The 16112-nt window shown below is 45.2% G+C and overlaps 1 protein-coding gene across 1 annotated transcript in view; it reads left to right on the forward strand.

Moving 5' to 3' along the window:
- The window catches only part of Agbl1 (AGBL carboxypeptidase 1), a 388588-nt gene that overhangs the window by 87880 nt on the left and 284596 nt on the right, over positions 1-16112 (forward strand). The window contains 3 exon segments of the mRNA XM_090321447.1: positions 11265-11328; positions 12114-12260; positions 14486-14617. Of these exon segments, the coding sequence (XP_090177573.1) occupies positions 11265-11328; positions 12114-12260; positions 14486-14617 (343 nt within the window).

Raw genomic sequence — 16112 nt, forward strand, 5'->3', positions numbered from 1 at the left:
ACCCAGTGGGAATCACCTTATTGATCAGCATTCTTTCCTCCTTTATTGATAGGGAGAGGGGGGAGGCAAACAGATGGCCAGCACTCCAAGTCTTCTCTAGGGCCTGGGCCAGGAGAAGCTTTAGATTGCATAGGCTTCTCTCTTATTCTCTTAAGATTTCCCCCAGCCTTGAAAGTCCATCTGAGCCCCCAGTTAGAGTGTCATGCACAGTAGCACCTCACTTTTTGTAACTCAGTTCTCTAGGGAAGATCAGAGCTCCTGAATCAGAATGGAGAGCCAAGGGCACTAACCAGTGATGGGTGGGGACAACACCTGAGCTGATGTGGCATGATGATGTCCTGGACAGTAGGACAGATCTCACCTCCATCAGCAGGGTGGCCTTGCCGGCAGTTCAGCAAGTCGGGGTGCGGGGTGGGGGGCGGGAGGGGGGAGGTCATCTCAGTGTCTCCCAGGCACTGAGATCAGGAGCGGGCACCGAGGCAGGACTTTCTTTCACAAAAGTGGGGAGGGGAGACTCAGCAGGAACAGAGAGACTTACACACGGACCTTCTCAACTCAGGGATTGAGACCAGGGATTCATTTTCATCATATCATCTTCCCGGGAAGGAGAGATAGCTTGGAATGTCTTCTGCAGAAAGGGCTGGTGAATTTCCCTGCCCAGTATTGGAAGTCTCTGTCTCTGCCTCTGCCTCTGCCACTGTCTGTGTCTCTGTGTCTCTGTCCCTCTGTCCCTCTAGCTCTGCCTCTGCCTCTGTCTCTGTCTCTCTCTGTCTCTGCCTCTCTGTGTCTCTGCCTCTGTCTCTCTGTCGCTGTCTCTCTATCTCTGTCTCTGTCTCTCTGTCTCTCTGTCTCTGTGTCTGTGTCTCTGTCTCCGTCTCTCTTTCTCTGTCTCTCAGAGGTGCAGTTTCATTGCTTCAACCTATCAGTGAGCCATCTGTCTGGGGCCCGGTGTGGTGGGTCAGGAGATGGCCAGACTTCAGGGATACTCAGAGCATTGATGGCCCCAAGGTTCACTACAAATACACAGACACACCTTGGTTCCTCAGTTTCCCTTTTGGTACCACCTGGCTCCAGGGAAGTGGAGAGAGGTGATGGGGAGCTGTAAGGGTCACGGCTAACGGGGCCATCCAGGTGTGCTTACTAGGTGGTTACTAAATATTGCCATTGAAATAAAACATTATCCGAAGGGTAATTAGGCAAAGTGGGTTTTAGAGTGCTTGAAGTTTATACAGTTTTAGATCCCTTTTCAAGGGAAAGAATACAAAACAACAAAATACAAAATTAAGCATGAATGGGAATATTTATTGAGAACAAGCCGTTTTTGGAAAGTAATGGTTTCTTAAAAGCTAACAAATACTGCAGCTTTACACACACGCACACACACACACACACACACACACACGCGCACACACAATCAGAAAAATAACACATTTAAAAATTGACTTCCTGGCATTTATTTATAATGCTTTTTTTCATATCCTTTTTTGGCTGAATATTCTTTGATTGCCCTATTCAAGTGACATTTTATAATGTCATTTTTTTATAGAGAATATGTGGATAATTCAACCTCTTATCCAGCATGGATCACATTTTTCTTTTCTTTTTTTAATTATTGATAATTACAGAAAATTTTCTTTCAGCTCCCTGTCTTGATTTGGGGTAACATGAGATAAACATTCAGGATTATTATCAAATTTTGAGAACACCTCTAGAAAGTTAAAGGAACCCTGAAAGAACAATATCTAGTCTGGCCTCTGTCTCTTGTTCTACTGTGTCTTGTTCCTCCTTTTACTTGCCTCTGGTACTGGACATTGTAGACAAAATACCCATCAGTGGCAGGGTTTCCAGGAAGCACATTCCTTCTTCTGGAAGTCTTCTTCAGAGCTTGAATGTTGACGTAACAATGTGGGGACCTTCTGCCTTTCCAAAACCAGAGGCTGGGGTACAACCATGGCTGGGAGTGAAGACTCAGAGCCACCCCTGGCGTGATAGAAACAGTCTTTGATGGTATTGGAGAGAGAGGAGCATTCAGAGCAGGAATGCTATGTGAGTTACACCTCAGACACCCAGTGCAAGTGTTTTAGGAGATCTTCTCGTAGAAGGACAAAATGTCAGACATTCAGAGTTGATATGGAGTAGCTGGTGAATTGAAAGAGAAGATTAGCAGCATGTATGCCTATCCATTCCCATCAAGATTATGTTTTTTAGATGCATCCCAATCTGTGCGGATATGTAAACAAACAAACAACATCCTGGGCGTGTTCTAAGGGTCTTTTGTGCATTAACAACTTGAATGTCTACTCACATTAATAAAAAATGGCCTGCCGTGGCATCATTGACAATGATTGAATATTGTTCCAAAGTATTCTAGCAATTTATTTAATGTGAGACGTTTAGAGTGTTTTCAATTTCTCACAATTAGCAACCGTGATGAGGTGATGAAGATCTTTGCAAATAGATGTTTGTCTCCATTGTTTTGGAACAATTGCTGTGGAATTGTTGAGCCAAAGGGTCTGTACATTTTAAAGGCTTCTGATTAAGTATTTCTAAATTGCCCATCCAAAAAAAAAAGTTGGAGCAATTTATCCTCTCTTTACTTCATTAAAGAATAGATATTTCTTCCCCCCCTTACCAGGGATGGATTTTTTTTTGTCACAATTTTAAATCTTTGCCCCTTTTGAGAAGGAAAGGATGGTAATTCATTTTAATTTGCATTTCTTTGATTACTAATGGGAGTAAAATTTTTTATAAGCCTATTACCCATTTGCATTTCTGTTTTTGTAAATTGCCTATTTATTTCTTTCTGGCAGATAAATCTTTTACTTTAGGAAATTCTCTTCCTAAAGATACCAAAATCAGCCAGGCACCAGTGGGTCGTGCTTACCATCCTAGCCACTCCAGAGGCTGAGGTCTGAGGATCACCTTTCAAAGCCAGCCTGGGCAGGAAAGTCTGTGAGACCAGAGAAGTGGAAGTGGAGCTGTGGTTCAAATTGGTAGAGCTCTGTCCTCGAGCTAAAGAGCTCAGGGGAAGCACCCAGGCCCTGAGTTCAAGCCCCTCTATCAACCCAGGGCAGTGTGTGTGTGTGGGGGGGGAAATCCCAAAATTAGATTTGTTTTTAAACAGGTGAGTGTCTACCTAATATTCCAGCCACCCAGGAGGCATAGCTCAGGTGAGCCTGGGCAGAAATTCAAAACCACAGAAAATGGAGGAAAACGGAAGTGCTAGGGAGACACAAACATGACGTTCTGGACTCAAACACTGCCCTGAGTTTAGACCCCGGTACCTCAAAGCAGAGGAAAAGGAAGAAAGAGTATTCCTGTTAGCAAGCACTGGGTGAGCAGCATGAGATCAGGAGAGATTTTAGCTTTTGCATCAAGGTTCTGGCCTCAGAACCTTTTGTTGTTGTTGTTGTTGTTTTGGATGCCATCCTGAGGCTTGAACTCATGGCCTGGATGATGTCCTGGACTTTTCTTGTATTTCCCTCAAGGCTAGTGCTCTACTGTTTGAGCCACAACCCCACTTCTGGCTTTTTTAAAAAAACATTTTTTTTTTTTTGGTGTTTAATTGGAGACCAGTGTCATGGACTTCCCAGGCTGGGCTGGCTTTGAACCAGGATCCTCAGATCTCATTTCCATCATGGCTGGGATTACAGGCCTGAGCCACTGGTGCCTGGCTTCTTTCTCACCTTTTAATACCTTGTCTTTCTTCACCTTTGACTGTAGCTTGTCCATAAAAAGGAATCCTAAGGGTGGCGGGAACAAATGTGACTCGTCGTATCATATGACTACTTTAAGATTTCTGAGCTCTTCTTCTAACTCGCCGGCTAGTCTTAGAAAAATGACCTAACACATCTCATGTTCTTCATGACCCACAAGAAAAATCCAGCATTATTTGACTATACGATGCTATATGCATTATGTAGGTTCTTTAAAAACCTTGGGAATTATTGCCAAGCTAGGAAATAAGTTTAGAGTGCTCTGTACCTAAGTCATTACCTGCATTTGAAATAAAATAAAATGGCTCAAGGACTCTTGTTGTTAATAGCCGAGCCTTAACAAGTTGCAATTATTTACAAAAAAAAAAAAAAAACCACACCAGGACTTGCTTGGAATGGAAATCCAATAATGGTTTGTGGTCTTGTTGAACAACTCCATTAAGGAACTCTTTATATATCACCTCTTATCCTATTTGTTTTCCTGTTTGAAATATTAAGATAATGTGATGTCTGAAGCTGGTAGCTGGTTGGTTGATGGCAGTTTGTGTCTTTGGGCTTTGCACTGGCTGGGAAGTGGCACCATGATGGGCTGGGGTCCAGAAGAAAGAGCGTAGAGGCACCATCTCTCACTCTTCCTGTGGGAGGGCTTTGGTTCTAATATGCTGCATAGATTTGCCTCACAAAAATAAACAAGAACTGAGATCTGTAAGGTACAAACGTGGACTCAATTCTAGAACAACTCAGGCAATGAATTCCTCTGCATAGCTTCAGTTCTGAAGCAATGCAATGGTTGGGGGATTCCAGGGAAAGGCTATAGTCTGTTGTCTGAATATGAATCTTTTTTTTGGGTGGGACTTGAACTCAGAGCCTGGGCGCTATCCCTGAGCTTTTTCACTCAAGCCTAGTGCTCTACCACCCTGAGCCACCGTGCCACTTCCAGTTTTGTGGTGGTTCTCACTGGAGATGAGTCTCATGGACTTTTCTATCTGGGCTGGCTTTGAACATGACCCTCGGGTCTCCTGATTAGCTGGGATTACAGACCCAGTGCCTGGCTGAAGACTTTTTTTTTTAAAGGTCCATGTTATACAACAACAACAACAACAACAATAATAGTAGAGTGGAGAAAATTATGGCTGCTATGGAGATGCTCGTCAATGCATTACAGGTAACTCCTTGATGGCACATTAACTAAGGAAGCCTTGAGTTTGTGTCGTGGCTAAAAGAAGACAGAATGCTACTGCTAATGACCTACTGAAAAGTCTTTGGAAAAATACCTTTCTTGCAGGATGTTGAGGCCATTCTCTAGGTACTGCGGTGCAAAGTCCAGGAGGCGGCTTGGACCTGCAGAGAAGTGTTTTACCTAGCCTACACCTCTGGCCTGTTAATCAGCCACTAGGTTGTGCTAGAGTATAAACAGAACCCAGATGTGTGACTTGTTCCCTGCTACACCTTCCCTTTATCGACTCTTTCTTTCATGGTTTTCTTCTTCTTCTTCATCATCTTTTTTTTTTTTTAAGAAAAAAACATTAATTCTTCTGTGCTCTGTTGCTGGGAGGAAAATATCAGAAACCTCCCTTGTGATCGCTGTGTTTTGAGGAGAAGGACTTTTGATGGATGCTGTTGTGTTTTTGCAAAAGGCCTGAGGTAGTGATAGGCTGAGAAATATTTATATTTCTGCCTAGTCACCTCCCAACATCTGGAACCCCAGGGCCTGGGCTGAGTTCTTCTCCGCAGTATTTTCACCAGAATCCTCATGTTCTGGCTCACTCGTCAGCCGTAGGAAGCTCCCGCCTGCATCTTGAGTTGGGTTACGTTCCAGATACTGGGACTCTGGAAATGGAGGGACAGAGCTCAGAAAGGCCGCGTGTGTGGAACAAAAGTCCCCTATGCCTGGGCAGACCCTTGGTTCCAGGGGTCCTGGTGAGTGAGTAGTTTGCCACATATTACTTTCGATTTGGGGTCCTGGGGCCTGAAAGAAGCCCGAGAAGAATTTGTCTATACTGTTTTTTTAAATAACAATCTCAGAGCTCTGTTGGCTATTGATAAACCAGCTAGATTTTCTTTCACCCGTGCACACGTGAATGCATCCAACTCATTCACCTGTCTGCGCATTTCACGACTCATTCTTCTTTTTATGACCATTAAGTAGTGGCACAAAGGAGTTGCCATGTAACAAAGCAGCTTATACAGACAATATATCTTGGTTACTGTCACCCCATTCAATATTCTCTCCCACCCCTCCCCTCTCTTCCCCTCACTCGTCTTAATTTTGTATTCTTGACTGCATCCTCCCCTTCTTTTCCTCTTCTTTTCCCTTGTCCCCACCCCTTCTGAGAACCTGCTTCCTGGTATATTCTATTTCGCTAAACTTTGATTTTTTTGCCTTTCTGAGGAATTACACTATCTGAGGTTGACATTTCATTCAGCACAACCTTGCCTGTGGTAAGATGGAAACTCTCCATCCAAGTCTCTGTTTGGGTGTTTTTCCCAGCTTGTATCCCAGCTTCTTGGCCTTCTTTCTTCACTCTTGATTTGATGACACATGAAAATCTCCTTGGCCCCCAAAGTGAAGTTAAGTGACTTTTTGCACATGTTCCTATGAAGCTCAGAGAGTTGGCCATTCAGCTGTGGCAAAAATAAATAAATGAATAAATATACATCAGTGTTTCTTTGTGGAGAACATTTTGTTAGATGTTGGGAATTGGCTGTACCTCTGTATACCAATGGGGAGAAACCAGCCCCTGGTGATTTGGCATCATCAAGCAGGGAAAATGCCCAACAACTAGATTCAGTGGACGTTAACCACTTTTGCCTCTGTAGAGCTTGCGCGTTGCTATATTTGTGGACTCCCTATTTGTGCTGGAAGTTCAAATCTCTCACCGGTTGAGTTTTCCTAGTGTTTAGCAAAAGTCTTGGCACATTTTTGGTTATCAATAAATGATCGCCAAATCAATGCAAAAAAGAAATGAGTAAGCTATGTGGTACCAATAGTAACTGCAGTAGAGATCTCTTATACAAGTGTATTGAAGATTTTAGAGATGTTTAGGCTCATGTATTTCCCATATGCACTTTTCCCCTGACTTACTTTTTACCACTTGCCTTGGTCAGTTTTTATTATAAAAGAAGTCTCTAATGATTTTAGGCAAATGAGAAAATTGAAAAAGTAAGACCAAAAATTAAAACCCCACCGCTCAGGAATAATGACTTATTAACATTCATTTTCCCAGTTATTTCCCTATGCAACAAAACACATTGATCTGAGTTATTTCTTTTTAGGATAAATTAACCATTTTTCTTATTTAAAGGTTAGGCAAATGTGTAAATGTATAAAGCACAAAGAAATAGCCCAGTTTAAAATAGTCCTTGTTTATAATTGACAGTTTCAAATAGGAGCTAGCCACTCTGAAAAGTATGGAGTTCTCTCTGTCTCCAGATGCATTAAAAAACAAAGTTCCAAATAATTAGGTCTTTGCATGTGACGCGGGTGGTTTATGTGTTTATGATAGATGTCTCTGAAGTTTGACATTCTGCTCTACTTAGAGAATCCTTACAGATTTCTGGAGAAGCCCATGTTTTCAAAAGTGTCTCCTTAAAGTAGGCACTGGTGGCTTACGGCTGTAATCCCAGCTACTCGGGAAGCTGAGATCTGCGGATGGTGGTTTGAAAGTGGGCCTGGGCAGGAAAGTTTGTGAGATTCTTATCTCCAGTAAACTATTTGAGCTGTGAGCTCAAGTGGTAGAGTGTTTACCTTGAGCAAAAAAGCTCCGGGACAGAGTCTTGGACTTGAGTTCAAGCCTTAGGGCTGGCACATGTGCACAAAGTATCTTCTCTGTTGAGAGCCAGACTATGTCATGTCCCCCAGCACTGCTTCAAACCAGCAGACAGCTCCGTGAGATTAATCTTGGAGCATACTTTTAGGCTTATTTACACTTTTAGGTTGACAGATGAGTTTTCCTCCTACAATATGTTATCATCCAATGAAGCCTAAAGTAGTCGTTCTGCCATTAGCATTAAATTAGTTCTATAATGAGATGAAGCCAATTTTTTTTTTGTAAACAGGCACTTTCTCATACAAGGCCAAACTTGAGAGAAGGAAGAAGCCAGAGAACATTTCAACTTAAAAAAAAAAAAACCCAACCATGGATCTATATATAAAAAAATAAGCAATTTGCTTTGCAAAAGGAAGTGGGACAATTACAAACCATCATACTTAATCAGGGCCCCAAATGCCTTTCAGTTGCAGGCTCTCTTTCCATCCTGGGAAGTTGTCTCCAAGTCCTTTCCCCTCACCTCCCCGCAGCCAGAATCCTCTGCCCATAGCTCAAGCGTCTTTGAGCAATACGATCTAGTTGCTATTGACAGATTGAGTGCTGTTCCAAGAAGAGTGACTGACGTGGGATTCTGCAAAGCAGGCTGGAAACTCCGATGAAAGCCCAGTGCTCCGAATGGATCGCTCCTGCTTCTTCCAAGGTTACAAGAATCATGTAGATCCTGCCTTCCAGATGATACAGCTTCAAAACACCCCACACCCCACAACAGTATGAGATGGAAAAACAGTAACTTCACAGTGACATCATGTGTCAGTTATCATGGCACTCACACAGGGAAGCAGGCAAGGATATTATGTGTGAGATCACACCGTTCTCATGTAGCTTTGAGATGTGACTGCTGGAGGCTTCACCTCTGAAGCGCTGTAACTTTCCACGACAAGGAAAGATGTCAGACAAATGCAGTCTGGGCGCCCTCTTTCCCAGCCTTCTCAGTTTCTTCAGTCGGAAAGACAAGAGTGACTGCAAAAAGGCTGTAGGTCAGAGGGCACTGAGGGAATAAGACAAGGAAACCCCTGGGGTACCAGGATGAGGTGCCGAGGCAGAGGAGGACATCGGACTCTGTAGCTTTTCTTGTCACATGGTGCCGTACCCAAGTGATGGGCCTCCTGGTGATGTCATATGATTATCCTGTTCCCTGGAACTGCGACATGAGGACCCTCCACCTCTCAGGATCCATCAAAAGCCCCCTCCTCTGGGCCCGAGGAAGAAGCGAAGAGATGGAACCAGATTAGCAGCCGCCATTCTGTTTACTACCTGCAGCCTAAAATCTTCTGCTATCCTAAGAATTTTAAAACTTGGTGGGAAAATTGATTAAAAAGAGACTTGGAGATGAATGTCATTCCTCAAAGTGTAGTTCCTTGGATGGATTGGAGGCTTGCTGTCCTCTCTTATCTGCCAGTTCACATCTGGCCTAGTCATTGGTGGACTTCCTTCAGGATGATGGGAGCCAAACTTGAAGACAGAGCTGGGCCTAGTAGCTTATGCCTGTAACCCCAGATATACGGAGGGGGCGGCCTGCTCTCTAATAGCTGGATTTCCACGTTGAAGCCTTTCAAGGTCGTATTTTTGTTTCCTTTCAAACTGTCCCCCAAATGCCGATATACTGGATTCTGTTAAGTTGTGAATATTTTGGCCTCCTTTGTGGCTTGTATTTCATCTGGGCTGGGAATTTCTCCGTCAGTGGCGCTGTCATGGAGAGGCGGGCGAGTGGGTAATCATCACATAGTTGATGCCAGTATGGGATGGGTGGACAGAAGGATGGACAAATGGACCTTCTGTCAGGAAGTCTGTGTCTTGGTGAATTTCTCACCTCATTCTTCCACACGGGCAGAGTGAGCTCTCCAGCAAAGCGAAACGTGTGGAGCGTGTATTTGTGCCAGCCCTGCCTCAGATTCACCGCATGGACCCATGTCCAAAGCAACTTCTACTTACCATGTCATTGGCTTGACAGTTTCACATATCATATCCTGGGAGAAGGAGGTGGCTGCCTCCTGTGTGGGCCTGGAAGGTTGTGATCCTACAGGGTGGAGCTGGGAACATGGTGACTTTCCTAGCTCTTGCCACACAAACACAGCCTTGGTACAAGGCCCAGGTACCCAGGCCACCCTTGGCTCTAGTAGTGGGTGTGAGCGAGAAGCCCGGGTTCAGGGCTGAGAGATGGCAGAGTCTTCCGTTCACACCGTGATGAGGAAGAGGCAGCCATAGAAAATGTAAAGATCAAGGGACCACCAGGGCAGGATGAAGAAATGACAGCTCGCTCCCAGCCCCTTCCAGTCTGTGAAAGACGATGCTTATTCTTCCAAGTGCCTCCCTCTCCCTGGAAACTCAGCAGAGCCATTTTTGTTTTTAAAACAGGGATGTCTCAAACAACAGGCAGTGACTGCATGGTTCTTCTAAAGAGATCATTAAAAAGCAAGATGAGGCACATCACATTCTGCGTTCTTTAATTTGCTCATCTATTATTACTGTGGGTGTGATTACGGCTTTGTGTTAATTCTTCTAAATAGCATAAAATATTTATTGGTAAATATAGCAGTGAATAAATTAATGCCAGTTAAGATTTTGGTGGGGAATTTCATTTTTCTTCTCTCCATCGATAGCCATCTTTTTTGTTTGTTTGTTTACTTCACACGAGACACTATTGTGCAGATATGATCTAGCTCAGAGCAGAGGGAGAGTGACAGGAACTTAACATCTTCTGGCATGACAGGACTGTCTGGATGGACCAGTAGCTTGTTTGTGACAACCATTTCTTTCCTACTAAGTGCAGGAGGGGAGGATACATGGAGGTATAAAATTCTTTCTTTCTTTCCTTCTTTCTTTCTTCACCACACCTTAATTCAGTAACAAACTATGCAACCTAATGTGGCTTTTTATAAGTGAGAGTATTTGTTATTTTACTCATCAGAAAGTCTATAAGTAGATGCTTCTGTCCAGCTGGTTTGGTGACCAAACAATGTCACTCACTGCTCAAGATCATGTTTCCATTCAACACAGTCCACAAATAGAGAATGAAATAGGTATGAGCATATGTGTGTGTGGGGGGGGTTGCGCATGTTTGTGTATGTTTGTGCGTGTTTGTGCTAGTCCTGGGGCTTGAACTCAGAACCTAGGTTCTGCCCCTGAGCTTTTGTGCTCAAAGCTAGAGCCACAGCTCCACTTCTGGTTCATTGGAGATGAGTTTCAAAGGCTAGGGAATTTAAAAGGAAAAACAAAAAAGAATTCACCTTGTTTACCAAGAAAGTATTTGCATCAAAATATTTTGGTGAGTTATTGTTCCTACGTGATGTTCCCTGCATGGAGATAAAAACCAATCCAAATCTGCAAAAGCAAACCTGGGGTCTCGACAACCTGCGCCTACAAAATGATGTGTGATCTCGTCGTTGTCAGTCATCAGTACTTACTATTTTGTGAACTTGGCAGATATTACTCTATTTCTGTAGCACAGACCCCCCCTCCCCCAGGAGCAGTAGTGACTAGAGAGGAACCTAGCTCCTGAAATGCCACTGGAGCGAGCTCACTGACTGCCACTATTCAAGGAAGGCTGCTTATTGCCACCCATCTTCTCCTCCTCGTGAGCCCCTCTTGGGAAGGAAGCATAGCCCTACCTTCTCCCCAACACCCCCAACCACCTCTACCTCCTCCCCTTACACCCCAACCACCCCATCTCCTTCCTCTTGTGTCTTTGGTAACTTGGTGACTTGTGTTTCCACTGCAGAGCTCCTCTGACAAGGCATCCATTCTGGCCATCCTCCAGGTCCTCAGCCAGCTGCTGTCTGCCGGTGAGTAGCTGCACATTCGTCTCGTCCTGTCGGGGATACAGGACCCGGCTGGCTATGGTTGACCCAAGGGTTCTGTGTTTGAATCACTGGCCAACGTTTTCCCATTGAGGTCATGACACCTGGAGCAGACTGGGCTGGGTGCATGGCAGGGTGGGGGCGTCTCTATGTCTGCAGTGACCGCTGGGTGGTTTTCTTTCTGTGGCTTGTTGTCTGCACACTCAATGATCTCATGGGTCTGTGGAGATCTCCTTAAGTAGAACGGCCTGCCTCAGGAAATCATAACAACCGGTGGTAAAATTACTCGAGATTAGCTTTCCAGTCCCTGTTTGTCATGATTCAAGTCCAAGCAGAAGGGTGCTAAGCATTTGAAGGCATGTCGGCTATCTACCTATTTCTCCGTATATGGGCACAGAGGTATATAGAAATACATGTAACTGTATGCATACTCACATGTATATGTGGAGACACATGCACGTGTATTTATATGCACATGTATAGAAATACAGGCATGTGGATACACACATGCATATGTATTTATTCGCACGGGTATATGTGTGTACGTCACACAGTAACAAAGGTTCTGTTGGCTCTTAGGCATATGGATCCCACATTTGTTTTGTTACAGCAGCTGGAGGTCAATATACCTAGGTGTAATCTGCTATTGAACGCCCCAGGTTTGCATTCTGGGGGGGACACGCTGCACTCTTTCCGGGTCTCTGACAGCCGGAAGGACAGACAGCGGGAGCCAAGGCTCGTGGCTCATATCTCCTCCGGTTTCCTTCCAGGCACAGACCGGCGCATCCATTACATGATCGACAAGGGCGGCAGCGAGGCCCTGCTGCGCGTGCTGGTGGACGCGGCCCGAACCCCAGCCCCAGACTACGACGTCCTCCTGCCGCTCCTCCGGCTGCTGGCCAAAGTGGGTTTAAGAGGTAGGCGCCCCCGACACCCTGGCCAGGCGGACGAGGCGTCTCCGCAGCGGTGGTGGTGTCAGGGACTGGCCAGTCTCCGCGGAGGCGCGGTCATGCCGACACTGGGTGTGGTAACTTTAGGGTGCTGAACCCTGGGCCTTGTTGCCATCGGTGGCTTTGTCCTTTTCCCTCAGTGGTGGCCTTGTGGACGCATACAGCTGTAGCTGACAAGGATCTACTATGGTTAGAGTTAGAGCTCATTCTGTCTGTGCACCCTGGTATTTAACGAACTTACTCCACCAAGAGTATTTCTAAGTAAGGTAACACTCGGGTTCTGGGTGGAACTGGATTCAGAATGCGGGGTGGGGGTGATTTGCCCTTCTCTCAACCCATAAAATTAGCCCTTCCCAAGTGGAGGGGAGGGGGGGCCTCCCCACACTCCACTTACCCCACGCAGGACTGTGAGACATCACCGGGGGCCTGGGAGCTTCCCAGACCACTTCTCATGAAGTGGGCCTCACAGAGGAGCTTACACTGGGTGCTGAGTCGCAGAGCGGGCAGGACTGAGTCTTGAGGCCATCTGAGCCAGTGGACGTTGCCCGGCTCCTCAGGCCTCCACAGGCCACCCGTGGGAAGCAGAAAGTTGCGTTATCCCACAGGAAACCCAGACAGGGTCAGGGAACCAGCCTGCACGTAGGTGCAGTTCCAAGTGGGCCAAGAAGTTGACAAATAATTAGCTAGATCCTAGCAGACTGTAGCAGATGCCTTCAAGAAAGACGGACGCTACTCTAAGATGGCAGGCTAGGGGGAAGTGACATTTGAGCTGAAACTTGAAGAACAGGAGAAAGTCAGCAAAGCACTGTGGGCCATGGGAACTCCAGGAAAAGGCTGTGGGGACCTGATATATAACCCACCAACAGCGTATGCCTGCGAGTCAGGCCCTGACACATACATGTGGGGTGACCTCGGGCAGGTTCTGCTCAAGTGATTCGTAATTCCTTCCCCATTGGGCCTCTGTGCATAAAATGGAGATACAGTACTTCATTGTAGGATCGCTGTGAAGATTAAATGAGGTGTTGCCTGTCTTGGGCTTAGTGTGTAGGGAACCGGGGCCTGATAATTGAGAGTTCTGTGGGTTTCATGGGAGAAGAGATAAAAGAGATCCAGGCAGTGATTTCCAAGTTATTGATTTTGGACATCGCTTCTGTAATAATCAGGTCACCGAGTTTCGTACCATGAAGAGGGTACTGTCTTTAAGAGCCCCTTGCCAGGGGCTCACCTGAGCAGAATAGAAATGAGTTTGGTGACTCCTGGGTAGAGGAGGGCAGCCGTTTCTTTTCTGGTGATGAAAATGCAAATTTAGTTACAAGCTCTGTGCTGGTATCCTTTGGCCCAGAAACAAAACTGCTAAAACCAGGGTTAGGATTTTTGTTGTTGTTGTTGTTTGAACTCCTGAGTTTGAACTCAGTATCGGAGTGCTGTTCCTGAATGCTTTTGCTCAAGGCTAGCATTCTACCACTTTGAGCCACAGTGCCACATCTTGGATATGGTTTTTACTCATTTCTACCTGTAATGAATCTTTTGTTTCGTTTCATTTTACAGTAAGCCAGCCTGCCTGCCTGCCTGCCTGCCTGCCTTCCTTCTTCCTTTATTCCTTCTTCTTCTTCCTTCCTTTCTCCCTCTCTCCTTCCTTCCTTCCCTCCCTCCCTCCCTGCCATCCTTGTCTTCTTCCTTTGAAACACTGGGGTTTGAACACAAAGTCCCATGCTCGGCAGGCGCTCTACTTTTTGAGCCACACCCCAGGCCCACTCGTCGCATTTGTGATAGTTTTTTCTTTTGGGGGTGTTCACATGCTTGTCTTTTCTATTACCACAAGCTAGTTGTACAGGTGGGTGTTGTTGTGACGTTTCTGTACATATATCCAGTGTGACATAGTGATTTCCCCCCCCCCCCCTCAAGTGTTCTCAGTTCTCACAGAGGAAGATATGGAGCCAGCGTTCATTTAGGGGAATGGCCAGAGACACCTGCTGCTCTAACGCCCTGGGACACACTCAGACACAGGCCTCCACATGAGCTGCTGCTGCCAGAATAGACTCTCTGGGTTCCAGTCTTTGTTGTGGGGCCATGTTTCCTGCTCGGCCTGCGGGTTTCCCTCCTCCTCCACCCTCCCTTCCTCCACTCCACATATGACAGTGGCTTCAGAGGGGACAAGCAGGGCCATTAAGAGAGATGCTTTGTGTTCCCAGACAAAAAATTTGGACAGAAAGCACTGGACTTAGAAGCACTTGATGTGACATTGATCCTGGCCAGGAAGAACCTGTCTCACAGCCACCACCTCCTTCACTGCCTCTGGGCTCTGCGTGTTTTTGCCTCCAGCGGTAAGTGGCTCACTGGGGCTGTGTGTAAACCTGGGCGCTCTGGTGGGGGTCACGAAGGAATGAGGGCAGGGATGGAGACAATATAGGGGCTCTGGAGGTTATTATTTGTTTTTCCGGCCTCCTCCTTAGCTAGGTAGCGCTCGGGAGGTGACTTCTAGAGAAGAACTTCAGTGTTGGGTTGAGCTGCACACATCGGCATTCTAGATTTCTCTATTAGCACGGTCAGGTGCAGGAGAAGGGCAGACGTCATGCAGTCTTTATCATACCCAAGACACTGTATTACATGTTACATATGGCAAGAATGACACCTAGAAATCTCCCCACTAGATCCCTGAAGCTATTCGTTGGTTTAAATGTCTGGTCTACTCATTACTCTTACTATTATTATTATTATTATTATTATTATTATTATTACTTATTTTTTGAAGTAGTTGTGCCAAGGGTTCCAATCAGCATGTCAATTTATGAGTACCTTTGCCAACTCAATCAGTGCCACCCCTTTCTCATTGTTTACTATTCGTGTGTGTGTGTGAGTGAGTGTGTGAGACCGGAGGCTTGAACTCAGGGGCTGGGCATTGTCCTAGAGTATTTTTTTGTTGTTGTTCATAGCTTAATGCTCTACCACTTGAGTTACAGACAGAGAGTCACACCTGTCTTAGCTGGCTTGGGGCTGTGGTCCTCAGATCTTAGCACCCTGAGCTGTTGGGATTACAGGAGCCACTGGCATCTGGCTTTTTTAAATCTTATAATCCTTTCAGAAAGCCCTTCAGGTAGCTACACTGTTGCAGGTAGACTCATACTCATTTTCCATCTCCTGATTATGAATTATTTCTAATTAATAGCTCTGTACATTATACCCATGATTTTATAGTTAAGAAAAAAAATACAGAAGTAGCTTAAAAGAGTGAAGAGATGTCTTTAATGGAGGCAGGTAAAAAAAGGCCAAGTTTCTAACTTAGAAACTCATCACTTTTATTCATAGATTGGATTCTACACCATCTATCTCACAGAGTGAGCACAGACTCTCATTTTTTCTTTTTTTGTTTTTCATTTTGAATTATGAGCCTCCTTTTTTGGGAACAAAACTGAGAATTATGTGTAATAAACTCTGTGGGGTAAAGAAAGTGGGCTTAGAGCCAGAAAGACCCAAGTTTGGCTCTTGAGTCTTTCTTATGGTCATAAAACATGAGCACTTAACTGGTTTAATTTCAGTTTTTTTCCTTTGTAAAATGATAATAGCAACAATTATTGCCATGAATCTTTGAGGCCTCCCATAACAAAATACTAAAGTTTTAACAGGGATACATTTTCTTACTGTGCAGGAGGCTGTAAGGCAAAGCTATCCAAAGATCTGCTTTCCACCAGAAAACTGAAAGTAGAGCTGTGGCTCAAGTGGTAGAGTCCTAGCCTTGAGCTGAAGCGCTCAAAGACAGTGCTCAGGTCCAGAGTTCAATCCACACAGCTGACAAAAAAATGTTGATTGTTATTCCTTTTT

The sequence above is a fragment of the Megascapheus bottae genome, chromosome 30 (genome assembly GCF_031878675.1).
Source record: "Megascapheus bottae isolate mThoBot1 chromosome 30, mThoBot2.hap1, whole genome shotgun sequence".
Taxonomy (NCBI): Eukaryota; Metazoa; Chordata; class Mammalia; order Rodentia; family Geomyidae; genus Megascapheus; species Megascapheus bottae.